This window comes from Sardina pilchardus, chromosome 8 (genome assembly GCF_963854185.1).
Source record: "Sardina pilchardus chromosome 8, fSarPil1.1, whole genome shotgun sequence".
Lineage (NCBI taxonomy): Eukaryota > Metazoa > Chordata > Actinopteri > Clupeiformes > Clupeidae > Sardina > Sardina pilchardus.
In genome coordinates, this window is record NC_085001.1 from 13,263,241 (window position 1) to 13,290,117 (window position 26,877).

At 42.7% G+C, this 26,877-nt stretch overlaps 3 protein-coding genes across 4 annotated transcripts; 2 read left to right on the top strand and 1 right to left on the bottom strand.

Annotated features, from left to right (window-relative positions):
- The first annotated feature begins 54 nt into the window (after positions 1–54).
- LOC134088698 (hydroxycarboxylic acid receptor 2-like) lies at positions 55–10,107 on the top strand. 2 transcript variants are annotated; one of them, XM_062542787.1, is made up of 2 exons: positions 55–619; positions 1,963–3,408. In XM_062542787.1, exons 1-2 carry the CDS (start codon positions 230–232, stop codon positions 2,653–2,655), a joined length of 1,083 nt encoding a protein of 360 aa, XP_062398771.1. In that variant the 5' UTR covers positions 55–229; the 3' UTR covers positions 2,656–3,408. The 2 variants fall into 2 exon arrangements, with proteins under 2 accessions (XP_062398771.1, XP_062398772.1); XM_062542788.1 differs by lacking the exon at positions 1,963–3,408 and adding an exon at positions 7,491–10,107 and having other exon boundaries at positions 160–619.
- Positions 10,108–13,454: 3,347 nt separating this feature from the next.
- Positions 13,455–15,111, top strand: LOC134089426 (hydroxycarboxylic acid receptor 2-like). The gene is made up of 2 exons (XM_062543869.1): positions 13,455–13,844; positions 14,449–15,111. The coding sequence occupies exons 1-2, from the start codon at positions 13,455–13,457 to the stop codon at positions 15,055–15,057; spliced, it is 999 nt and encodes a 332-aa protein (XP_062399853.1). The 3' UTR covers positions 15,058–15,111.
- Positions 15,112–16,121: 1,010 nt separating this feature from the next.
- On the bottom strand, positions 16,122–18,815 carry LOC134089428 (uncharacterized protein K02A2.6-like). Its single transcript, XM_062543870.1, has one exon. The coding sequence runs from the start codon at positions 18,813–18,815 to the stop codon at positions 16,122–16,124; it is 2,694 nt and encodes an 897-aa protein (XP_062399854.1).
- Positions 18,816–26,877: the final 8,062 nt, after the last annotated feature.

Consider the following 26,877-nt stretch of genomic DNA (forward strand, 5'->3'; position numbering starts at 1 on the left):
TGTTTGACCCTTCAACTGATTTGAACACTATGTTTTTTACATGATTGCCACAGAAATAAGGAAGTAGATGAGGAAGTTGCAAATGACCTGGATTTCAAAATGTCTCTTACTGTCGTCATGTATCCCCCCACATTCCTGCAGTATATAAAAGAGTTACGTGGAGTGCTAGTAACAATTCTGACTGCTATAAATAATCCTGACTATACTTCTGCAATTTTCATTTCCAAAAATGCTCTCAGAGCCAAACCTCACAACTCCAATTCCTGATGGTGATGGTGGTATTGGTGGCTGTCCACCAGTTGGTATTCAACTGGAGGGCGTGATCCTACCGCCAGTCCTCACCATTGATGTCATACTGGGGTTGCTTGGAAACATAGTCGCCCTGTGGATCTTCTGCTTTAAACTGAAGGCTTGGAACCCCAACAACTTGTTCCTCTTCAACCTGGTCATTGCTGATTTCCTGGCTCTTGTGAGTCTCCCGCTGAGGATCGATGCCTTACTCAGGGGCTACTGGGTGTTTGGAGATGGCTTGTGCAGGATGAACCTCTTCCTGATGTTTTCCAATCGCTCGGCCAGCATCGCACTCATGACTGTGGTGGCCATTTACCGCTACTTTAAGGTGAGGACAGTAAAACTGACCATGTCATGTAAACATTTCTACGGCAACTGATGAATCTGAATGCTGTTAACATCTGAAATTGTACCGTATACAGGATATCCTAATCATTCATCATTAGTTCTCTTTGTTCCATGAGAATGTAGGGATGTCCCCACTTCCTTCCATCAGAAGTGTATTTTATATCACTAGAGGGGATGCATCCTCTCTATTGAAATACGGTGGCGTCCTCTTCTTTTACCTCTTATTTATGTGTGTTATTTTATAAAAGCCAGGTTAATAATCTTTGTACCCTGGTTTTTATACAGCATCAATCGAAGTTTGAACAAAAGCTAACTTTTTCAATTTGACTAATCTTTTTCATTTAATTTACTTGTGACCAATATCCGTGTGAAGTTGGCACCCCATATGATGAATATATGAATTAAAGTTGTTTTATTTGTTTGTGCAAGCAAAATAAACATTTGTGCACAAACCGTCTTAAAGGTATTACACTTTAACTTGTTTAAAGTCAGTCAAATGAACTCCAAAATATCATACACAATATCATATTCCAACTATTTTGGAGTCATTTGGGCATTGATGGGGTGCTCAACTAGGTCAAGAAATAATTTAACGTATATCTTTAAGATGGTTTGAGCACATATGTTTATTAGATAGATAGATACTTTATTGATCCCCAAGGGGAAATTTAAGATTATTTTGCCTGCACAAACATGCACAAATGATTAAACCGTAATTTGGGTTAAGTGACATCACTTGCCAAGCAAATGACACTTCATAAAACGAGACACAATGGTGCACAAATTTGACCTGCACAAACATGCAAAAATGATGCACAAACAATTCCAACTATTTTGGAGTCCTTTGGATGCTAATACACAGATTTCCTGTTTACTAACAAAACTAGATGCGTGCGCAGACAAGTGGCAGAAGACGCCGGATGGCCGGTCATAACGTTATAAAGTTAACCTAATAACCAGCTGCTGTAAGCTATAATCGGCATTTTTTGTATGCCACTGTTGTCTAAATGATGAGAACATCTCATTTACAGTATGAGCTTATTTCAGAGTTTGTCGTTCGTTTTCATTATTTATAAAACATCGTATTTTTGGCGGTTTTGGTGGTTACTGGCAAATATATGCATCACTTTACATTCCTGAACATTCTCTAACCATCGTCATTTCGAACAGTGTTGTTTTCGGCACTAAAATTCTTTTTAATCTTTTCACGGAGAGCAGCTGCTTAATGCTGTTCATGGTGCTTTCTGCCCCTTGTGTGCGCGCGCATGTTTTCGAGAAATCTATGTATGGGGCGCTGAGTAAAAGCATGTTCTTCTATTCCAGGTGTGCCACCCTCACCACCGCTTCAACCGCATGACCAAGCGGCAGGCTGCCTTCGTGTCGGTGTTCGTCTGGCTGTTGGTGATCAGCCCTCGGGCTCCCATGCTGGCCTACAGCCACATCAAGAGCAGCGGTGACAGGACCCAGTGTTTCTTCTTCACCTCTTACAAAGAGGCGTCCCGTGGCATCCTCATCCTGGTGGGCGTGCACCGCATCCTGACGGTGCTGGAGTTCGTCCTCCCGCTGGCCTTGCTGATGTTCTGCTCCATCCGAATCTCCAGATTCCTGAAGAAGCGACAGATGGGAAAACCTGGCAAGGTGCGCAAGGCGATGAGAGTGTGCGCCGTCATCGTCACGGTGTTCATGGTTTGCTTCCTGCCCACCACGGTGACGACCATCGGGGTGTGGGTCATCCGCTCGTATCGCCCATGGGACTGTAACGCCTTCTACACCTTCACCCAGCTCACCATTGTGTCTTTTGGGTTGAACTTCCTGAACTCTGCCCTGGACCCCATCGTTTATGTGTTCTCCAGCACCATGTTTAGGAGGGCGCTGATGGGTGCTCTGCCCCGTGCCCTGCGCTGTGGACAGGACATCGAGGAGAGCGAGGGGTCCTCCTCGGCAAGAACTCAATCCACCACCCAGCAGGAGCTGAAGTCCATGAGAGCTGACAGTGGGAGTGAGGACATATCATAAACTGCTCCTGTAGTGCTTAAGTCCCACCCTCCTGTCTCTGGTCCTTGAGACTAAGAAAAATATGAATGGGTGTCAATCAAGAGAGACAAATCATTTTTGAGTCTTGTTTGAATTGCGTCATTTTTGTAAATTTCACTGGTCTAGTTAATCTAATCTGGTTAATGCATACTGTACATCTACTCACAACACTTCCTGGCACTTTGAGTTCTGTTTCCGTGCCATTATGGAAGCGCTCTCCACACAGGGACCGAACATTTTAACCATTCTGCAGGGGTAGGGAGCAGGGCATTGTGCAACAGGAGTGTTTGAGTCATTCTTTTGGTGGGATTGTTTCTTTAGGCCTTGTTATGTATGTATTTATAACAAACCTACATTGTTTTCGAAACATACATTTTTGTTGTTTTTAAATATTATGTTGATGACATATTTTGTATCACATTTAGACATATTTTGAGTGGTTCCCCTATAGCTCCATAGTGTGACCCAATCATTCCCATACAGGCCCATTTGAGGTAATAGCTGGGGCTATTTAATGGGGTAGCTCAGTTTCCTTCTGGTGTGTGGTAGGTGGAAGACTCTCCTGTTGTGAGGCAGAGTATACAGTAAATTGGCGGATACTTTGACTGTGTTTTATTTTGTGTATTTTAGTTTGTTTTTGAAAGGGGAATGTATTTTGTTGATTAGTGTTCCTATTTTGTGTTTGAGCAATACATAATTTCAGTCGTCTGAACCAACATACCTCTCCTGCAAGTTCCTTAGTTTACTCCATCACATTCACAACCTCACTCACATCCCAACACGTGGGTTGACCGCCTGTTCGCTCACACAGTTGTCTACTCAGTTCCAAAGAAAATACACGTCTATATCTGTTTAACTCTGTTGTCATCATTGCAGCCATTTGTTGTGTGGAATGCACTACTCTGTCGGGCATCATCTAAAGCCTGCCCCAGCCCAGGTGAGCGATTGCGATTGGTTCCTGTTTTTTTGTGTGTAAAATGGAATTGGGTGTCAATGACCTCCTTGCCAAACTGACCCACCATGTGATTTCACACATAATTTTGAGTGTCAAGAAAGTACTGTTTTAAGACAAACTGCAAAAGCTATGTTACATTTTGAGTGAAACCACTCAGTGAGCTACTGTACATCTTTTCTCAAACAATAGACCTCTGAAATTTGCCTACAAAAAAGCTACCTTCTTTGCCCATATAAAGAGATCCTGTATCTTGAGAATAACATGGAGATTTTGAATTATCGCAAGGGTTAACTGCAAGTCTGGCAGGGATGAAGAAATCGGAAATACACGTGTCCTCTACCTTCGAGTGGATATTGTGATCTCTGGTACGTTAAGACAGGTACACTTACGTTTTTGCTCAGAGCTAACTTGCAATGCAACTTGCCATAGTTAGCTTCAATTTACACCCGGATCTCCTTTTATGGGCAAAGATGTGAGCTTTGGGTACTTTTTAGGCAAACCTCAGCTACATCACTAAGCTGTAATGCTAGCTAACGGTTACAGCTGGCTACCAGCTAGGTCAATTAGCAGTGGTTTATACACAGACAAAGATGTAAAGCAACTAAGTAGAAATTCTTAAAGAGACCCTATGCAACTTTTTCATAGTCATAAAATCGCTTAGAAATCGTTGTTTTGCTTGACTGACCAGTTTTTATCGAAAACAGTCACATTTCCTCCTGCCCCTAGTGTCCCTATCCGCTATTACAACCTTGCAACTTTCTGATGCACGATCGTCTGCTGTTTACATCTGGAAGTCAGAGACGCGTAAGGAACAAGAAGAACCACGCTTGCAATTTATATATTTATATATAGCCTATATATGTATAAATATACACGCTAAAGCTGTCGGGGAAGCTCTGCAGAGAAATATGCAAGCATAAAACGAGCGAAAACTAAAAACGAAAACGAAACCAGAGATGAAATCGCCAATCCTGCATTGTTCCTCTTTAAAGAGGCCCTATGCAACTTTTTCATAGTCATAAAATTGCTTAGAAATCGTTGTTTTGCTTGACTGACCAGTTTTATCGAAAACAGTCACATTTCCTCCCGCCCCTGGTGTCCCTATCCGCTATTACAACCTTGCAACTTTCTGATAAACGATTGTTTGCTGTTTACATCTGGAAGTCAGAGACGCGTAAGGAACAAGAAGAACAACGCTTGCAATTTATATATTTATATATTGCCTATATATGTAGAAATATACACGCTAAAGCTGTCGGGGAAGCTCTGCAGAGAAATATGCAAGCATAAAACGAGCGAAAACGAAAAACGAAACCGAAACCAGAGATGAAATCGCCAATCCTGCATTGTTCCTCTTTAAGTAAGTATGAATGGGGAGTGTCTGTACCTTACTTGAGTTTTTATTTATAATTTTCCCTCCCACTTTTACTTTACTATAGTTTCAGGATGAAATATATACTTTCACTCCACTACATTTTTATTCATAGCATTAAGTAGACTACAAAGTAGGCTAAAACAATGTGCTAAGGAAAACAAAGGCCACAGCTACCATTCAGCATCTTAGATATTTGCTGACCTCATGTCACCACGGGACACAGCAATGAATGAAGACATAGTAACAGAGTTAAGTCTATACAGTATGGCGAAATAGTACCCCAAGGCCTAGGTTGTTGTAAGGAACTGACTGAATTCAGTTAAAACTCAAACTGCTTGCTTGTTGACTGGTGAGATTTGCTCATCGCGGATATTATCATCCTGTGACTGTGAGTCAGAGGAAACTTGAGACAATAGAAATAGATCACAGAACTCTTGTCATTGTAGCAAGTGAAAGTAGAACATCAGACAATTTAGTCAGGGTAATCCTGTGATTTCGAAACTTCCTCAATCATTTGTATACAGTAGTTCACCAAAAAAAGAACCCCTTGTCAAAAAGCCTGTGTCATCCACAGTTTGCCCTATATACGGTTTGTTGTCCTATTTTTACTAGCCTATTGGTCAAAATGTAAACAAAAGTACCGTAACAATTTTGAGGTAGAACTTTCTGTGTTTGTAAGTAGTACCAACATTGCAACAAAATGTTTTAGACTTTAAAATTACACCAAATTATATTATAATAAATATTTTTATTGTGGGTTCATGTTGCTTAATGGAATGCACAGGTTGTCGCCTGTATTTACCTGCCTGTTGCACCTCCTCCCGTGTATGTGGGGTCAGCATCAGGGTGTTCAGCTGGTACCACCTTTCACTGATGTTTCACCCCCTAGCCAGTATATCTCTGGGTGGTGGTGGTGGGGGTGGGGGTGGGGGGGGGGGGTTAGTATAGGGACGTCTCCCTGCCACTCCCTACAGCTGACCCTATTGGGGTGTCTGACCCCATGTGTTGTCCCTCCTCTGTAGCTACAGCCAGCTCTCTGCCTCCTCTGCCAGCTCCTTGATGTCTGGCGTTCCAGCAGCCCTGAGAAGCTGGATAGCCAACCTGCCAAACCCCTGCATCCAACATCTACTGGCTGAATGGACGCTGCCTGGCCTGCCTGTTAACTGCATGCCTTAAGTTTTAAGTTACACGTTTCTAGATGTGAGCCTCAAGATGTTAAAAGATCTAACACATTCTGACGCATTTTCTACTACTCTACTGCATTTGACCTTCGACTGATTTGCTCACAGAAAATAAAATGAAGAAGGTGAGAAGAGGAAGTGGTACATTTCCAAGAATGTGGTGTTTTCATGCAAAGTTGTAATAACTTATTTTGTAACAGCTGTGTTTTCCGCATGTCGCACCTGATTTTCTCTGGAACAACCCACATTATAAATTCTGACGACGCTAGTGTGGACTGCTATAAATAATCTGGACCATACTTCTGTCATTTTCATTTCCAAAAATGTTCTCAGAGCCAAACCTCACAACTCCAATTCCTGAAGGTGGTGGTGGTATTGGTGGCTGTCCACCAGTTGGTATTCAACTGGAAGGCGTGATACTACCGCCAGTCTTCACCATTGATTTCATACTGGGACTGCTGGGAAACATACTCGCCCTGTGGATCTTCTGCTTTAAACTGAAGACTTGGAACCCCAACAACTTGTTCCTCTTCAACCTGGTCATTGCGGACTTCCTGGTTCTAGTGAGTCTGCCTTTGAGGATCGACACCCTTCTTAGGGGCTATTGGATGTTTGGAGATGGCTTGTGCCGGATCCATCTCTTCCTGATGTCTTCCAATCGTTCGGCCAGCATCACACTGATGACTTTGGTGGCCATTAACCGCTACTTTAAGGTGAGGAAACGATCATGTCCCCACTGAAAAATGCTCTCAACATGTCAAACATATTTGTCACAGGATAATACTAAACAACTGATTAGTGTTGTAGAAATGTTGAAGCAGTGATTCTCAACCATGAGGCTACTGTAAGTTATAACTGAAAGATGAAATAGCTTGCTAAATCTAAAACAGAGTTGTAATTGTTTGGTAAATAGTTGCAATAGCAAACAATATTCCTAAGATAGTTGATTAAATATAATACAGATATATACAAACTAATGCCTGAATGTAATAGTTACAGAGACTTTAACTTTAGATGAACCTGGAGGGTTTATTCCACTTTGTTTGTCTATCCACAGTACTGTATGTGTGTGTGTGTGTGTGTGTGTGTGTGTGTGTGTGTGTGTGTGTGTGACTTAAAAATGCCTGGATTAAAATGTACCCTTGATTCTCTGAAGGAGAATACATGGTGTCACATTATGGGATATCCCCTTGGGCATGTGTCTTCCACAGAATAGAGTTTAAGGGCCCAGACCACATTCAGTAGAGCATGCTAATTTATTTTTACTCTATCAAACTGTTTTCTCATCAATATCCTCTTGATCCAGGTGGTCCATCCTCACCACTGCTTTAACCGCATGATCAAGCATCAGGCTGCATTTGTTTTGCTGTTTGTCTGGCTCTTGGTGATCAGCGTTTGGAGTCCGATACTGGCTTACAACCATATCAAGAACATCCGCAACAACACCCAGTGCTTCTTCTTCGCTTCATACAAGGAGGATGGTTTCATGATCCTAGTGGGCACATATCGTATCCTGATGGTCCTGGAGTTCATCCTCCCACTGGCCATGCTGCTCTTCTGTTCCATCCAGATCTCCAGATTCCTGAAGAAGCAACAGATGGGGAAAATGAACAAGGTGCACAAGGCGATGCAAGCGTGTGTCGTCATCATCGTGGTGTTCATGGTTTGTTTCCTGCCCACCACGGTGACGACCATCGGGGTGTGGGTCATCCGCTCGTATCGCCCATGGGACTGTAACGCCTTCTACACCTTCACCCAGCTCACCATTGCGTCTTTTGGGTTGAACTTCCTGAACTCTGCTCTGGACCCCATCGTTTATGTGTTCTCCAGCACCATGTTTAGGAGGGCGCTGATGGGTGCTCTGCCAAATCATTTTGTCTCGTTTGAATTGCGTCATTTTCGTAAATTTCACTGGTCTAGTTAATACCAGGCTGCTTCTCAGATCTCAGAGTCGGTCTGGAAAGGCTTCATTGACTTATGACTTACAGGGGTGTAACCCGTGGTCAAATTCAACTTAAATTGGTGCATTAAACTCTTACCAAATATTTTAATTATGTCTTTATTATGTGAGCTACATGTTCTACAGGGAAGTACAGCGGGTTTCATTGTCGGTGTTGGGTGTTTTCTGCTGGTTTGATGTTCGTTTGCGGAGCCAACCAATTGTTTGGTTTGCCGCGATTTTGCTCACATTCACTCATTGCTATATCATTAACTTCATTCTTATCAATAACAATTACATAGTGTGGTACCCACAAGCTCAACCTCCATTTGCCATGTGTTATTGTCTGTATATTGTCCATAATCTGGTTAATGCATACTGTACATCTACTCACAACACTTCCTGGCACTTTGAGTTCTGTTTCCGTGCCATTGCGGAAGCGCTCTCCACACAGGGACCGAACATTTTAACCATTCTGCAGGGGTAGGGAGCAGGGCATTGTGCAACAGGAGTGTTTGAGTCATTCTTTTGGTGGGATTATTTCTTTATGCCTTGTTATGTATGTATTTATAACAAAACTATATTGTTTTCGAAACATACATTTTTGTTGTTTTTAAATATTATGTTGATGACATCCCCTAAAAAAGACAAGTAGAACGGCTAACAACCGGATTCATGAGGTCATTATCCTTTTGAAATAACTTCAGCCACCGTTAATGCCACGGGGCAAACGTGTTTCTTAGCGTCTTGAAACTTTCTTCTGTGAACTGAAAGTCCGATCAAATTTCATTCAAAGGCAGTCCATAATTCAAATGAAATTGTTTTCTAACGAAAAAGTCCCAACTTTTATAATAGGCCCAAATAATAGAATATTTATAGGCAAGATGTTTGTAGTGCTTCGGAAAATGGGACATTTTATATTTAATCAAAACCGTTCAGTCCGTAATTCATTCTCCCTCCTTCGCATTCGGTTTGGAAAGAAACAGCATAAGAGAGCATAAACCATAGTTTCTCCAGTAGGCCTATCTTATTTTACAAATTTGACAACAGCCAGCTTACATTTCAAATAAACATAGCCTAGAGGTTTGTTGTGCGTCGGAAAATGGGACATTTTATTTTTTAATTGTTTCCCGCATTTAGAATCAAGAATAACATTCGTGAACCATTTTGTTTTGTTGCCAGCATAAAAACAAGCGTACCATCGGCCTATCCACACATTTGAAATAAAATGTATGAATTGACCCAAAAACGAGAACACAGTTGTGCTTAGGACATAGGCTTATGCTTTTAGTGGTTAGGCCTACCTCATGAAACCATTAGTGACAGCAAAACAAACCTAAACGAAACAGCCAGATGCCTCTTCATAAAATGGGCTAACAGAAGACACCTTCATAAACAATAACAAGTTTTGTCGTGAGACTAGGCTATTAAAAGCAGATAAGATGTTCAGCTTGCTTCGGGATTGAATTCAATTTGGGACTGTTTGGCTAGTGGTAAATGCCGAAATTCCTAACCCTGCTCACAAGTGTCACCTGGTGGTTGTTTGGGACATTGCAGCTTCACTTGGGAAAATAAATAAAATACACGTGATTCACGTGTGATTCTCATGAGAATCTCACGTGAAAGCGGCCAATGTCAACCAACGCCCACTGTATATCATTAACTTCATACTTATCAATAACAATTACATAGTGTGGTACCCACTAGCTCAACTTCCATTTGCCATGTTTTATTGTCTGTATATTGTCCATAATCTGGTTAATGCATACATCTACTCACAACACAACCCTGCCCACGCACCCCAGTGACCCATTACCCTCCAAAATTACTAATGGATTACTGATGGACTATTTATTCCCTATACTGGACTGTTTGAACCTTCTGATACTACAAATGACTTTACTCTACTGTAACTGACCCTAGGCAAATGGCTTGGGCCCTTGAGTCGTGGATCTGTCTGAGGTTTCTTCCTATATGTATCTCCCATTCTAGGGAGTTTTTCCTTGCTCATGGGCTCTCTTTGAAGGTTTAACACTCTGTAAAGCGCCATGAGACATGTGTAATGTTTTGGCGCTCTATAAATAAAATTGAATTGAATTGAATTGAATTGAACACTTCCTGGCACTTTGAGTTCTGTTTTCCGTGCCATTGCGGAAGCGCCCTCCACACAGGGACTGAACATTTTAACCATTCTGCAGGGTAGGGAGCAGGGCATTGTGCAACAAGAGTGTTTGAGTCACTATTTTGGTGGGATTGTTTCTTTAGGCCTTGTTATGTACTGTATGTATTTATAACAAACCTACATTGTTTTCGAAACATACATTTTGAGTGGTTCCCCTATAGCTCCATAGCAGGGGTGGAAATTAAAATTTGAAAATGTGACAATCTATCAGCCAATAGCAGATTTCTGGTGAAATTAACCAGCCATTCATTGTTAAAATATGACTTTTGTGTCTGAAATCTACCAGCCACTCTCACATTTTACCAGCATTTGGCTGGTGGCTGGTGCTAATTTCCATCCCTGCTCCATAGTGTGACCCAATCATTCCCATACAGGCCCATTTGAGGTAATAGCTGGGGCTATTTAATGGGGTAGCTCAGTTTCCTTCTGGTGTGTGGTAGGTGGAAGACTCTCCTGTTGTGAGGCAGAGTATACAGTAAATTGGCGGATACTTTGACTGTGTTTTATTTTGTGTATTTTAGTTTGTTTTTGAAAGGGGAATGTATTTTGTTGATTAGTGTTCCTATTTTGTGTTTGAGCAATAAATAATTTCAGTCGTCTGAACCAACATACCTCTCCTGCAAGTTCCTTTACTCCATCACAACCTCACTCACATCCCAACATGTGGGTTGACCGCCTGTTCGCTCACACAGTTGTCTACTCAATTCCAAAGAAAATACAAGTCTATATCTGTTTAACTCTGTGGTGTGGAATGCACTACTCTGTCGGGCATCATCTAAAGCCTGCCCCAGCCCAGATAAGCGATTGCAATTGGTTCCTTATTTTTGTGTGTAAAATGGAATTGGGTGTCAATGACCTCCTTGCCAAACTGACCCACAGAGGAAATTCTCCCTGGATAGAATTTCACATGTGATTTCACACATAATTTTGAGTGTCAAGAAAGTACTGTTTTAAGACAAACTGCAAAAGCTATGTTACATTTTGAGTGAAACCACTCAGTGAGCTACTGTAGGCTACATCTTTTCTCAAACAATAGACCTCTGAAATTTGCTTACAATAACATGGAGATTTTGAATTATCGCAAGGGTTAACTGCAAGTCTGGCAGGGATGAAGAAATCGGAAATACAGTACACGTGTCCTCTACCTTCGAGTGGATACTGTGATCTCTGGTACGTTAAGACAGTTTTTGCTCAGAGCTAACTTGCAATGCAACTTGCCATTGGTAGTTAGCTTCAATTTACACCCGGATCTCCTTATACTGTATGGGCAAAGATGTGAGCTCAGCTAATTAGCTGATTTCATTCTCATTGAGCTCAATGCAATTCAAACCAGCTAATTAGCCAACAGCTAATAACTGACATTAAAGCATGCTTTACTCTTAGCATGTTAAGGGTATAATGTTGACATGGGTTATTTGAATTCCAAAGGCCAAGAGGACTTTATCATGGTGCATAGTGTCCTGGATCCATGAAATAACTGGCCTTTAAAAATAAAAATAAAAATCCCCTATGGGAATTTAACATGGGCGTACCAATACTTATGACCCCCTGTATTTTAAGGAAAACATTTATTTATTTACAATACATTATTCATTCACAAAGAAAATAAATGTCCTTACAGGTTGAATAGTTACTCATTGTTTCATTTAAGGCATTAAGATACATTTCCAAAAGATGATTTTATATTTAACTTTAAGCATGCGTTCTAATACTTTTGGAGGGCACTTGTAGCTAACGGTTACAGCTTGCTACCAGCTAGGTCACTTAGCAGTGGTTTATACACACAGACAGAGATGTAAAGTAACTAGTAGAAATTCTTAAGTAAGTATGAATGGGGAGTGTCTGTACCTTACTTGAGTTTTTATTTATCATTTTCCCTCCCACTTTTACTTTACAATAGTTTCAGAATGAAATGTATACTTTCACTCCACTACATTTTCATTCATAGCATTAAGTAGACTACAAAGTAGGCTAGAACAATGTGCTAAGGAAAACAAAGGCCACAGCTACCATTCAGCATCTTAGATATTTGCTGACCTCATGTCACCACGGGACACAGCAATGAATGAAGACATAGTCAGAGTTTAGTCTATATATGGCGAAGATCTAGTACCCCAAGGCCTAGGTTGTTGTAAGGAACTGACTGAATTCAGTTAAAATTCAAACTGCTTGCTTGTTGACTAGTGAGATTTGCTCATCACGGATATTATCATCCTGTGACTGTGAGTCAGAGGAAACTTGAGACAATAAATAGATCACAGAACTCTTGTCATTGTAACAAGTGAAAGTAGAACATCAGACAATTTAGTCAGGGTAATCCTGTGATTTCGAAACTTCCTCAATCATTTGTATACAGTAGTTCACCAAAAAAAGAACCCCTTGTCAAAAAGCCTGTGTCATCCACAGTTTGCCCTATACGGTTTGTTGTCCTATTTTCACTAGCCTATTGGTCAAAATGTAAACAAAAGTAACAGTTTTGAGGTAGAACTTTCTGTATTTTTTTTTCTGTATTTACCTGCCTGTTGCAGCTCCTCCCGTGTATGTGGGGTCAGCATCAGGGTGTTCAGCTGGTACCACCTTTCACTGATGTTTCACCACCTAGCCAGTATATCTCTGGGTAGGGGGGTGGACGTCTCCCTGCCACTCCCTACAGCTGACCCTATTGGGGTGTCTGACCCCATGTGTTGTCCCTCCTGTGGCTACAGCCAACTCTCTGCCTCCTCTGCCAGCTCCTTGATGTCTGGCATTCCAGCACCCCTGAGAAGCTGGCCAACCTGCCAAACCCCTGCATCCAACATCCACTGGCTGAATGGACACTGCCTGACCTGCCTGTTAACTGCATGCCTTAAAGTTTTTAAGTTACACGTTTCTAGATGTGAGCCTCAAGATGTTAAAAGATCTGACACATTTTTTACTACTCTACTGCATTTGACCTTCGACTGATTTGCTCACAGAAAATAAAATGAAGAAGGTGAGAAGAGGAAGTGGTACATTTCCAAGAATGGCGTGTTTTCAAGCAAAGTTGTAATAACTTATTTTGTAACAGCTGTGTTTTCCGCATGGCCCACCCACATTATAAATTCTGACTACGCTAGCGTGGACTGCTCTAAATAATCCTGACCATACTTCTGTGATTTTCATTTCCAAAAATGCTCTCAGAGCCAAACCTCACAACTCCAATTCCTGAAGGTGGTGGTGGTATTGGTGGCTGTCCACCAGTTGGTATTCAACTGGAAGGCGTGATACTACCGCCAGTCTTCACCATTGATTTCATACTGGGACTGCTGGGAAACATACTCGCCCTGTGGATCTTCTGCTTTAAACTGAAGACTTGGAACCCCAACAACTTGTTCCTCTTCAACTTGGTCATTGCGGACTTCCTGGTTCTAGTGAGTCTGCCTTTGAGGATCGACACCCTTCTAAGGGGCTATTGGATGTTTGGAGATGGCTTGTGCCGGATCCATCTCTTCCTGATGTTTTCCAATCGTTCTGCGAGCATCACACTGATGACTCTGGTGGCTATTAACCGCTACTTTAAGGTGAGGAAACGATAATGTCCGCACTGAAAAATGCTCTCAACATGTCAAACATATTTGTCACAGGATAATACCAAGCAACTGATTAGTGTTCTAGAAATGTTGAAGCAGTGATTCTCAACCAGCAGTAACTTACTTTGACCCAAGAGGCTACTGTACTGTAAGTTATAACTGAAAGATGAAATAGCTTGCTAAATCCAACGAAACAGAGTTGTAATTGTTTGGTAAATAGTTGCAATAGCAAACAATATTCATAAGATAGTAGATTAAATATAATAAAGATATACAAACGAATGCCTGGCTGAATGTGATAGTAACAGAAACTTTAACTTTAGAGGAACGTGCAGGGTTGAAATGTTCCACTTTGGAACATTTCCACAGTATGCGTGAGTGTGTGTGAGTGTGTGTGTGTGACTTAAAAATGACTGGATTAAAATGTACCCTTGATTCTCTGAAGGAGAATACATGGTGTCACATTATGGGATATCCCCTTGGGCATGTGTCTTCCACAGAACAGAGTTTAAGGGCCCAGACCACCTTCAGTAGAGCATGCTAATTTATTTTTACTCTATCAAACTGTTTTCTCATCAATGTCCTCTTGCTCCAGGTGGTCCATCCTCACCACTGCTTTAACCGCATGATCAAGCATCAGGCTGCATTTGTTTTGCTGTTTGTCTGGCTCTTGGTGATCAGCATTTGGAGTCCGATACTGGCTTACAACCATATCAAGAACATCCGCAACAACACCCAGTGCTTCTTCTTCGCTTCATACAAGGAGGATGGTTTCATGATCCTAGTGGGCACATATCGTATCCTGACGGTCCTGGAATTCATCCTCCCACTGGCCATGCTGCTCTTCTGTTCCATCCAGATCTCCAGATTCCTGAAGAAGCGACAGATGGGAAAAATGGACAAGGTGCACAAGGCGATGCAAGCGTGTGTCGTCATCATCGTGGTGTTCATGGTTTGCTTCCTGCCCACCACGGTGACGACCATCGGGGTGTGGATCATCCGCTCATATCGCCCATGGGACTGTAACGCCTTCTACACCTTCACCCAGCTCACCATTGTGTCTTTTGGGTTGAACTTCCTGAACTCTGCTCTGGACCCCATCGTTTATGTGTTCTCCAGCACCATGTTTAGGAGGGCGCTGTTGGGTGCTCTGCCCCGTGCCCTGCGCTGTAGACAGGACACAGAGGAGAGCGAGATGTCCTGAAGTAAATCCACTGTTGAGGCAACCTGAAAAAAGTGGACCTGGCCATGCAGCAAAGGTGTCTCACATCCCATGAATTAAGACAAAGATCAAATCAAGTTAACCAGTGTGTGATAGATGTTGTTAATATAATCATGCTTGAATAAAAACAATATATAGAAAATGCTGGTGTAAACCATCTATAATTAGAACGCTTGATAGAGACTATAAGTTATATGCATAGAAAAACATATTGTGCAGAAAGGGTTGCATGCATAGTTCAGTGGCACAGGGTTAAAAATCATAGTGCGTTTTTTTTTTTTATTTAAGTCGATAGAAACAGTCCTCTGGTTGCAGTGCTAGTTTCTGCTGCACTACGTGGCCATATGCCCTGGTGCTCCCAAGATTGATCCCTCTCCCAAGATTGTTGCTGAGCAGGTGAAACCGCTCCTTGTGTAGCCTACCGTGTAGGCTAGTCGCCATGCCTGATGTCGTCCACGTACAGGTCTGTAAAAAGTGTCTCACAGCAAAAGTGGAGACCCTCAAAAAAAGCACACTTCATATGACAACTGGAGTGAGAACACACAGCAAGTCACATACATAATAGACCTCTGAATTTCGCCTATAGAAAAGAACCAGAGTGGACACTGTTGTGTTGTCCAAAAATAAGCATGACCACTCGTGTTCGTTAAGATTCTTTTACTGAACATCCACTGCACTGCCTTACACCTCAATGCCTAACCTACCGAGTCCCCCCCTAGTGTCCAGGCGACCTATTGCCTGTGAACTCATAGTCAACCATATTACATTACACCACATCCCCCTTACTGAACGTTGAAGAGAACATTAACTTGGCTCCTTAAAGGTTCCTCTCAACATAAGTTTACCTAACCCCTATATTCATTAAATCTCTAGGTTTTCTTTTGCATATCCAGTCACTTAACATTTTATAACAGTGGGGTCTCTTACAAAACATTCTGACCTCATTAACACAATATAACCTTGGAATTTTATATATTCACATTTGTTCTTTGTTTTTCACATCTTTTTTTTTTCGCATCATTTTTTTTTCACATAATTTTTCTTTTTCACAGGTTTAGTCTGTCTGGTTTCTTTATTTCTCTGCCTGACCTCGATCTCATGATGTCAGGTGCGTTTACAGACTCTGTGGCTGGTTGAGGAGTCTCTACGCCACTGTCTGCTCCAGGTGGCTGGTCGGGTTGTTGCTCACACTCCGACCCTGACTCCGGCATCGGAATCAGGTGACAACGATTCCGCCGCAGTGTCCCTTGTGGTCCCATGACGTGGTATGATCGTGGACTGCTGTGTACGGATGTCACTTTACCTTGTTCCGCTGCATCAGAAATCCAGACGTTGTCTCCAGGTGACAGCTTACCCAGATCTCGTGCCCGGTGTCTGCTGTTGAAGCATGTTGCACCTGCCCATCTCTTCTCCCTCTCCGTCTGCTGAAGCCCGTGAAGGTCTGGAAGCGCCGGCTGCAACCTCTCTGGCAGGATAGGCAGTGTGGTGCGCAGACGCCGTCCCATTAGCAATTCTGCTGGGCTGTAACCGTTGCTCAGGGGTGTTGCCCTGTACGCGAGCAAGGCTCGATAAGGGTCACTGGCCTTCTTAAGCAAGTTTTTGACTGTTTGAACCGCACGTTCGGCCTCGCCATTACTCTGTGGATATTTAGGACTGCTCGTTAAGTGTTCAAAGCAATAGTCAGTTGCAAAGGCCTTCATTTCATGTCCACTGAACTGTGGGCCATTGTCACTTATAAAAGTCTCTGGAATACCGTGGCGTGCGAACATTGACTTGAGATGAACAATAACGTCCACAGATCTGGTAGGGCTGAGCTGAGCTATCTCTATGTATCGAGAGAAGTAGTCAACCACTAAGAGGTAAGTCTTTTCTCTCAACATGAAAAGGTCTGCGCCTAGTTTCTGCCAAGGCCTATCTGGAAGTTTGGTTGGCATCAGGGGCTCTTTTGGATTGACTCTCTCTTTAATGCATTCTCTGCAGTTCAGTACCAGTTCTCTAATCTGACTGCTCAGTCCCGGCCACCATACAGTCTGACTAGCCCTCTCCCTGCATTTTACTACCCCCTGGTGGCCTTCGTGTACTCTATCAAGCACGTCATTTCTCATGTCAGCGGGTATAACTAGCCTTGAGCCACGCAGGAGTAGTCCATTATGTATGCTCAGGGCTGCTCTCTCGTGCCAGTAGTGTTTGACAGGTCCTTGTAGTTGGTTCCTGTCTGGCCAGCCGTCCACACAATATCTCATGACTTGTGCGCAAACGCTATCGTCCTGTAGCTGTTCACGTAGCTGTGTCAGGTATCTGTCGCTGGTCGGGAGGTTCTCCAGCAAAGACTCCACATAGATATTAGTGTCCTCCATTAAGTCATTATCACTTCTGGTCACTGCATTTTTCAGCGGCGCGCGTGAGAGAGTATCAGCCGAAGTGAGGCTTTTTCCAGGTGTGTGAAAGATGGAGTAGGAGTACCTCATTAAGCGCATCCTGAACCTCTGTATCCGTGGTGGCAAAGCATCCAGAGCCTGACCTCCAAGCAAGCTCACCAGAGGTTTATGGTCAGTTTCAAGCTCAAAGTGTAGTCCTAGAATGAAATCGCTAAATCTTTCACAGGCCCATGTCAAGGCAAGCGCTTCTTTCTCTAGCTGAGCGTATCGCTGTTCCGTATCAGTCAGCGACCTGGAAGCGTACGCGACTGGTAGCCACATCTCTGCCTTCTTTTGCAGCAACACTGCCCCTAACCCATAGGATGAGGCATCTGCTGATATCTTGAGTGGGCTGCTGGGATCGTACAGTTGGAGAACTGGCGCAGAGGTGAGCTCGAGTTTGAGACTGCAGAACGCCCTCTGCTGGTCGTGACCCCAGCACCACATGTTCTTCTTAGACAGGAGTTCTCTTAGCGGTTTGTCCTTCTCAGACAGGTTAGGGATGAACTTCCCAAGCTGGTTCACCATACCTAGGAAACTCCTAAGCTCACTTATGTTTGTTGGCTCTCTCATGTCTTGCACAGCTTTTGTTTTTTCAGGATCGGGTTTCACTCCGTCCGCTGAGATGATGTGCCCTAAAAACTTCACCTCTTGCCTCCCAAACTCACACTTTGACATGTTGAGCGTGACACCAGCCTTTTCTGCTCGCTCCAGGACTGCATGTACTCGCGCGTCGTGCTGCTCCATTGTAGCTCCCCAGATGAGGATGTCGTCCACATGACAAACTACGCCATCCAAGCCTGCTGTGACTTCTGATGTCATCCTATTCTGGAAGTGCTCAGGGGCGGAGCTTATTCCAAAAGGTAGCCTGTTGAAGTGGTAACGCCCAAATGGCGTAATAAAGGTGGTATAGCGAGCTGATTCTTTGGCTAGTGGTATCTGCCAAAAGCCCATGTTTGCGTCGAGCTTTGAGAAGTATCGAGCTCCTGTGAGCATGCCTAGGGTGTGTTCAACAGACGGCAGAATGAACTTTTCCCTACACACTGACTGGTTCAAAGGTGTCATGTCCACACAGATTCGGACTTCATCTTTATTCTTTTTAGGAGCTACGACCATGCCGCAACACCACTCTGTTGGTGCCTCGACGCGGCTGATGACACCAAGTTTTTCCATTCTCTCTAACTCCTGCTTCACCTTCCCCATGAGTGGCAGTGGTACTCGCCGTGGTACTTTAAGAGAGAAAGGTTTGGCGTCAGGCTTGAGGTTTATAGTGTAGGGCTTCTGGACCAGCCCGAGTCCCTCACAGAGTTTAGGATATGTCATCCTCACCGTCTCTTGGTCTATAGCGTCAACTCTAGCTACCAGTTTAAGTCTCACTGAAGCTGGCCTGCTCAATAGACCCATGTGCAGATCTTTGACTATGTAGATTTTCTCTGTGATGCTCCTCTCTTTATAAGTGAGTGTTTCGGTGGCAGACCCCAGGACTGTCAGTTTTGCACCCCCAGGACCATAAAGTTGTTTCAGGGCTCCGTTCAGCTTTTCATCTCCGTGTTGGAGAGTTTTGTATACTTGCTCGGGTATGGCTGTTACGTCGGCACCAGTATCTATTTTAAAAGTTACTTTGCTGCCTTTTAGCTCTATATCAGCCATCCATGGCTCATCGCCCGAAGACACCACTCCGAGGAATAATCCATCCATGTCCTCTGCAAGCTCATTCACTGTGTTGGCTAGTCTACACACTCTCCCATAGTGTCCTCTTTTGCCACAGTTGTGGCATTCAGCACTGTTAGCTGGACACTGAACAGCAGGATGAGGTGGCGATTTTCCACATTTGTAACACGTTTTGTGTTCCGTTGCACTCGGCGCCATTTTCATATTTCTTTGATTCCCCTGTGTCTGTCCTTTTGGTTTAAATTGCTTTGCGCTAAACAGTTTCCCTCTATTTTTGTTCAGTGCATCTACCGCGACTGTACTGGCGGCGCTCAACTCTCCCCTCAAGTCAGTCTGCTGCCGCTTTACCTCCTCTGACTGCCTAGCCATGGTGATCGCTTTCGTGAGAGTGAGTTCCCGGTCAAGCTGCATTCTCTCTGACAGTTTCGAATCTTTAAGTCCGACCACCAAACGATCTCTCAAAAGTTCATCATGCAGTTCGCCATACTCGCAGCTCTCTGCTAGTGCATAAAGTGACGTGAGGAATACATCCACCGTTTCTGAAGGCTGCTGCACTCTTTTATTAAACTTGGCCCTTTCGTAAATCACATTTTTCTTTGGGACGAAATATTTATCGAATCCTTTCTTCACTGCACTGTATTGCTGACGCTGCTCATTAGTTAGCTCTAACCCTCGTAGCACGTCGTCGGCCTCATCACCCATGCAGTAGACTAACGTGTTAACCTGATTTGCCTCAGAGGAATTGTTCAAATTACTTGCCAGTCTGAAACGCTCGAACCTCCGAATCCATTTCTCCCATTCGTGTGGTTTGGCGAAGTCAAAGGCTTCCGGAGGCTTGATAGTAAACGTTGCCGATGGGATAGCATTAGCAACTCTCTCCCCGCCGGGCGCAGCGGGTGCTTGCTGTTGGTCCGTCATGCTGAACGTTAAACTTTCCTTTTTCTTTCTCCTTCGTCGTCGCTTACGGGATCTTGACATAGCACGCTGTCTCGCTGCTTAATGTCCACACTTCTGACACCATGTTGTGTTGTCCAAAAATAAGCATGACCACTCGTGTTCGTTAAGATTCTTTTACTGAACATCCACTGCACTGCCTTACACCTCAATGCCTAACCTACCGAGTCCCCCCCTAGTGTCCAGGCGACCTATTGCCTGTGAACTCATAGTCAACCATATTACATTACACCACAGACACCTTTGCCCATATAAGGAAATCTGGGTGTTATTGAAGCTAAGGTTGCATTGCAAGTTAGTTCTGGGGTAGCAGAAATAAGTTTGCTGTCTTAATGTACCAAGATCAAAAGAGCCACTTGAAGCCAGAGTGTGTTGAGCAAAACGTTTGCATTTCATACTTCTTTGTCCCCACGGGAGTTTAACAGGTGTGATGATTAAAAAAAAAAAAACATATTATTTTCTCATAGGAAAAAAATAGCAAGATACCAGATCTCAAAGATGGCAGCTTTTTTGTAGGCGAACTTCAGAGGTCTATAGGCTGTTTAGACAAGTCACCAAGATCCTCCAGGCGTTGGCATTCCATCATGACCGCACCAAGTAGTTGAACAATCTGGGACAGGGGCTGGGGGAACAGCAGGGCAATATGGCAGGTCTGTGAGAGGCACTGATCATCATGGCTCCATTGTGCTTGCCGCTTGGATTACCATTTCACTTGGAGTTGCTGTGCCCGTGGCATACTGTATTCCAGTTGCTCCTTCACTGTCTGCAGTTATGAAAGCGGTCGATTTCATCCCAGTGAGACCTGCAATATCCTTAGAAACATCCATTGTCTCGCCCCAAAAGGCTACATGCTCACTCCTCACAGGAGACCTCACCTCTTCCTCTGCCAGCCCCCTCCCAAGACAAAAAATGTATTAGGTCCTTAATTAGGCTACCAATCAGTGGGTCAAATAAATTTTGCACCTGCTGCATGCGACTCTTCAGCCTCCTTGTAGCAGCTCCCTTTGGCCTTGACAAGATTATTTATTTTTATTAATATGTTATTACAGTGTAAGAGGATCCCTCCTTAAAACTCATCTGTACCGTAAAGCTTTTAAGGAGTTTATTTAAGTTTATTTTATTTTTTTTGTCTTGTTTTGGTTTTGTTTTGCCTTGTGTAGTGTTTTGATTATTGCATTTGTATTGTTCATTAATTAAAAAAAATAATAAGTACATTTTCTTTATTCTTGCCAATGTTGATATGGTCTTATTTGTATTGTTTTAGACATTTCATTTTTGTGTTATTCTTGTTTTGTTTATTATTTTATATATGTAAAGCACTTTGAAACTATGTTTAGAAAAGCGCTCTATGAATAAAGATTACTATTATTATTATATTATTTCCTTCAGGAAATGCTTTTCTAGTTATTACAGTGCATGGAAATGCACTGTATTGTTATTCCTAGGTTTTGGCAGTCACGATTAGGCTTAACATTGAAATGTTTACCACTGTGCATAGAGCGCATAGCCTATTGTGAAACTCATACAGCCTACTGCTTCATCTAAAGTTAGGCTACAGCCAGGATAATTCTTGTGATACTCCAGACACTTTGTCACACTGGGAAACTTCCCGTGCTTTATTTATCAACCAAGTATCACAACGGAGTTGCTGTTTTAGCCACAACTCACGCTTTAAACAGAGCATTAACTAACAGACCTAACTCTAAGTCCAACTCCTTCACTCTGCGTAGACACGCACACACACGCACCTAAAATTCCACCCCCCAGTTCCCCTAATTTGGACACAACAATTTCAGGAACTCAACAGGTAACAGAACACATCACACACAATTAAGAGGATATATCACAATATGATATCAATGTAATTCGGCTACACAACCTGCCGAAATGACCATTGAATATTTAACCAGTTTGAAAAACATAGACCATAGACCATAGAGGTCTAATTGCAGGATTCTGAGAGCCAATCAGATTGCAGGATTCTGGGAGCCAATCAGATTGCAGGATTCCAACAGCCAATCAGATTGCAGGATTCAAACAGCCAATCGTATTGCAGGATTCTTGGAGCCAATCAGATTGCAGGATTCCAACAGCCAATCAGATTGCTGGATTCTGGGAGCCAATCAGATTGCAGGATTCCAACAGCCAATCAGATTGCAGGATTCTGGGAGCCAATCAGATTGCAGGATTTCAACAGCCAATCAGATTGCTGGATTCCAACAGCCAATCAGATTGTAGTATTCCAACAGCCAATCAGATTGCAGGATTCTGGGAGCCAATCAGATTACAGGATTCTGGGAGCCAATCAGATTGTAGGATTCCAACAGCCAATCATATTGCAGGATTCTGGGAGCCAATATGATATCAATGTAATTCGGCTACACAACCTGCCGAAATGACCATTGAATATTTAACCAGTTTGAAAAACATAGACCATAGACCATAGAGGTCTAATTGCAGGATTCTGGGAGCCAATCAGATTGCAGGATTCTGGGAGCCAATCAGATTGCAGGATTCCAACAGCCAATCAGATTGCAGGATTCCAACAGCCAATCGTATTGCAGGATTCTTGGAGCCAATCAGATTGCAGGATTCCAACAGCCAATCAGATTGCTGGATTCTGGGAGCCAATCAGATTGCAGGATTTCAACAGCCAATCAGATTGCTGGATTCCAACAGCCAATCAGATTGTAGTATTCCAACAGCCAATCAGATTGCAGGATTCTGGGAGCCAATCAGATTACAGGATTCTGGGAGCCAATCAGATTGCAGGATTCCAACAGCCAATCATATTGCAGGATTCTGGGAGCCAATCAGATTGCAGGATTCCAACAGCCAATCAGATTGCAGGATTCTGGGAGCCAATCAGATTGCAGGATTTCAACAGCCAATCAGATTGCTGGATTCCAACAGCCAATCAGATTGTAGTATTCCAACAGCCAATCAGATTGCAGGATTCTGGGAGCCAATCAGATTACAGGATTCCAACAGCCAATCAGTTTGCTGGATTCCAACAGCCAATCAGATTGCAGGATTCTGGGAGCCAATCAGATTACAGGATTCCAACAGCCAATCAGTTTGCAGGATTCCAACAGCCAATCATACTGCAGGATTCTGGGAGCCAATCAGATTGCAGGATTCCAACAGCCAATCATATTGCAGGATTCTGGGAGCCAATCAGATTGCAGGATTCCAACAGCCAATCGTATTGCAGGATTCTTGGAGCCAATCAGATTGCAGGATTCCAACAGCCAATCCGATTGCTGGATTCTGGGAGCCAATCAGATTGCAGGATTCCAACAGCCAATCAGATTGCAGGATTCTGGGAGCCAATCAGATTGCAGGATTTCAACAGCCAATCAGATTGCTGGATTCCAACAGCCAATCAGATTGTAGTATTCCAACAGCCAATCAGATTGCAGGATTCTGGGAGCCAATCAGATTACAGGATACTGGGAGCCAATCAGATAGCAGGATTCCAACAGCCAATCATATTGCAGGATTCTGGGAGCCAATCAGATTGCAGGATTCCAACAGCCAATCAGATTGCAGTATTCCAGCAGCCAATCAGATTGCTGGATTCTGGGAGCCAATCAGATTGCAGGATTCCAACAGCCAATCAGATTGCAGGATTCTGGGAGCCAATCAGATTGCAGGATTTCAACAGCCAATCAGATTGCTGGATTCCAACAGCCAATCAGATTGTAGTATTCCAACAGCCAATCAGATTGCAGGATTCTGGGAGCCAATCAGATTACAGGATTCTGGGAGCCAATCAGATTGCAGTATTTCAACAGCCAATCAGATTGCAGGATTCTGGGAGCCAATCAGATTGCAGGATTTCAACAGCCAATCAGATTGCTGGATTCCAACAGCCAATCAGATTGTAGTATTCCAACAGCCAATCAGATTGCAGGATTCTGGGAGCCAATCAGATTACAGGATTCTGGGAGCCAATCAGATTGTAGGATTCCAACAGCCAATCATATTGCAGGATTCTGGGAGCCAATATGATATCAATGTAATTCGGCTACACAACCTGCCGAAATGACCATTGAATATTTAACCAGTTTGAAAAACATAGACCATAGACCATAGAGGTCTAATTGCAGGATTCTGGGAGCCAATCAGATTGCAGGATTCTGGGAGCCAATCAGATTGCAGGATTCCAACAGCCAATCAGATTGCAGGATTCCAACAGCCAATCGTATTGCAGGATTCTTGGAGCCAATCAGATTGCAGGATTCCAACAGCCAATCAGATTGCTGGATTCTGGGAGCCAATCAGATTGCAGGATTCCAACAGCCAATCAGATTGCAGGATTCTGGGAGCCAATCAGATTGCAGGATTTCAACAGCCAATCAGATTGCTGGATTCCAACAGCCAATCAGATTGTAGTATTCCAGCAGCCAATCAGATTGCAGGATTCTGGGAGCCAATCAGATTACAGGATTCTGGGAGCCAATGAAATTGCAGGATTCCAACAGCCAATCATATTGCAGGATTCTGGGAGCCAATCAGATTGCAGGATTCCAACAGCCAATCAGATTGCAGTATTCCAACAGCCAATCAGATTGCAGGATTCTGGGAGCCAATCAGATTGCAGGATTTCAACAGCCAATCAGATTGCTGGATTCCAACAGCCAATCAGATTGCAGGATTCTGGGAGCCAATCAGATTACAGGATTCCAACAGCCAATCAGTTTGCAGGATTCCAACAGCCAATCAGATTGCAGGATTCCAACAGCCAATCAGATTGCAGTATTCCAGCAGCCAATCCGATTGCTGGATTCTGGGAGCCAATCAGATTGCAGGATTCCAACAGCCAATCAGATTGCAGGATTTCAACAGCCAATCAGATTGCTGGATTCCAACAGCCAATCAGATTGTAGTATTCCAACAGCCAATTCGAGATTCTGGGATTTCAACAGCCAATGCGAGATTCTGGGAGCCAATCAGATTGCTGGATTACAACAACCAATCAGATTGCCGAACAGCCTGCCGAAATGACCATTGAATATATTATCAGTTTGAAAAACATAGACCTAATCATTCAGCCAATAATGTCGCCTCTACTCAAACTGTGATTTTTGTATGCAATGCGCACCCTAACCGGCTAAGCGCTCTTCTACAGTCAGGATAATGCTATACAATTTCATGATGTTTAACGTGAGCCTGCATTATTATTATTAACTTTATTTGTTATAGAGGGACAGTGTACAGTAATTGACATTTTACAAAGAAAATGTAAATGCACCCAATTATAGCCAAAAGGCTAGTTTCCATTGGTAGTCCCCCTGCCAGAAGGAGCATGGCATGACCCATAGTCAGTAAAAGAATGACCTCTGAAGATTCCACCATTTCGAAAAAAGTTAATTTATCCACACATAATGTCTACACAAATTATCTCTTGCTGTGATCCCTTGTGCTCTCATCCTAAATTGCAGAGTTTATACTGTAGTAGCAAAAAAACCCAACCATTTATGGTTTAACCATAAATGCATGATTTCATATCACAACATAATATAGATGTTAAGTGATAAAATAAACTAGGCCTAGTTGCCTTTGGACTGTTCAAGAGCTCCATGCTGTGTTATCTATATATGATCAGTTTGGAAATTGTCGTAACTGTCTATCAACACTCATGTCTAATTCAAATACTACCTAGGAACCTCCACCTTTAGCAACCTACTTTATATAGCAGAGTAACCACTATGAATACCCTATGATAAACCTAACAGCTATCTCAATTACCCTTGCAACAATATAGAAATCATCGTAATCACCCTAGTAATATTAACACAGACATCAATTCAACTTTCCATTTCCACTTTCTCTCCATCCATTTACTTCCAACTATTCATTCCTCTACTAAACTGTCCTCCTATCAACATCCATTAATCTACCTATACACATCCATTAAACTATTTGTCTATCAACATTCAGTAAACTATCTGTCTTGTCAACATCCATTAAACGGTCTACCTCTACACATCCCATAAACTATGTCTATTAAACTATCTGCCTATCAACATTTATTAAACCATATCAACCTAGCAACCACCATATGTGTCTTAGCAACACCTAACACTCTCAATTACCCTAGCAAGAACCTAGCAACCACCACTATGTCAACCTAGGAACCACCGTAGTAACCAATATGTATTACCTTGTCTCCATCTATCTAACCTTCCATCCAACTTTCTCTCCATCCATTTACTTCAAACCATTGATTAAACTGTCTATCTGTCTCTCAACATAAATGAAACTGTTTGTCTATCAACATCCATTAAACTATTTATCAACATCCATCAATATCTGTGTCTAATTCAATTGCTACTTAGCAACCTCCATAGCAAGCAACTCTAAAAATACATAACTTTATAACAACATACTGTAAATTACACCACATGTAAATTCTCATTCGCTCTGTTTTATCCCATCTCTAAAAAACTATTGTTTTTCATTCATCATTTTTCAACAAAAATATTCCTCACATCAACATCAACAGCCTGTGCCTTTACAGCTAAATGTTTATTTATATCAAAGTGGGCTAGTTTTATTTTACTTTTACACAAATATTGGAAGGACTTAAATAGGCCTACAGTTCAAAGTAGGCCTACAAATGCTGTTGTATTCAGTGGTAGTAACAGGTAGAATAAAAAAAAAAAAAAAGGTGAAAACCTTTAAAAGTTTACAAGCTCTGTTATTTTTTGCAGCTCGACAATTTTTTTGGCAGGTGAGGGGGCAAAATGGCTCT

What these genes read in the sequence shown, in the direction of transcription:
- LOC134089428 (XM_062543870.1), bottom strand. Translation starts at nt 18,815, where the DNA reads ATGACATATCCTAAACTCTGTGAGGGACTCGGGCTGGTCCAGAAGCCC.
- LOC134089426 (XM_062543869.1), top strand. Translation starts at nt 13,455, where the DNA reads ATGCTCTCAGAGCCAAACCTCACAACTCCAATTCCTGAAGGTGGTGGT. An exon ending in CTATTAACCGCTACTTTAAG is followed by an intron (nt 13,845 to 14,448) that starts GTGAGGAAACGA and finishes CTCTTGCTCCAG; the next exon opens with GTGGTCCATCCTCACCACTG.
- LOC134088698 (XM_062542787.1), top strand. Translation starts at nt 230, where the DNA reads ATGCTCTCAGAGCCAAACCTCACAACTCCAATTCCTGATGGTGATGGT. An exon ending in CCATTTACCGCTACTTTAAG is followed by an intron (nt 620 to 1,962) that starts GTGAGGACAGTA and finishes CTTCTATTCCAG; the next exon opens with GTGTGCCACCCTCACCACCG.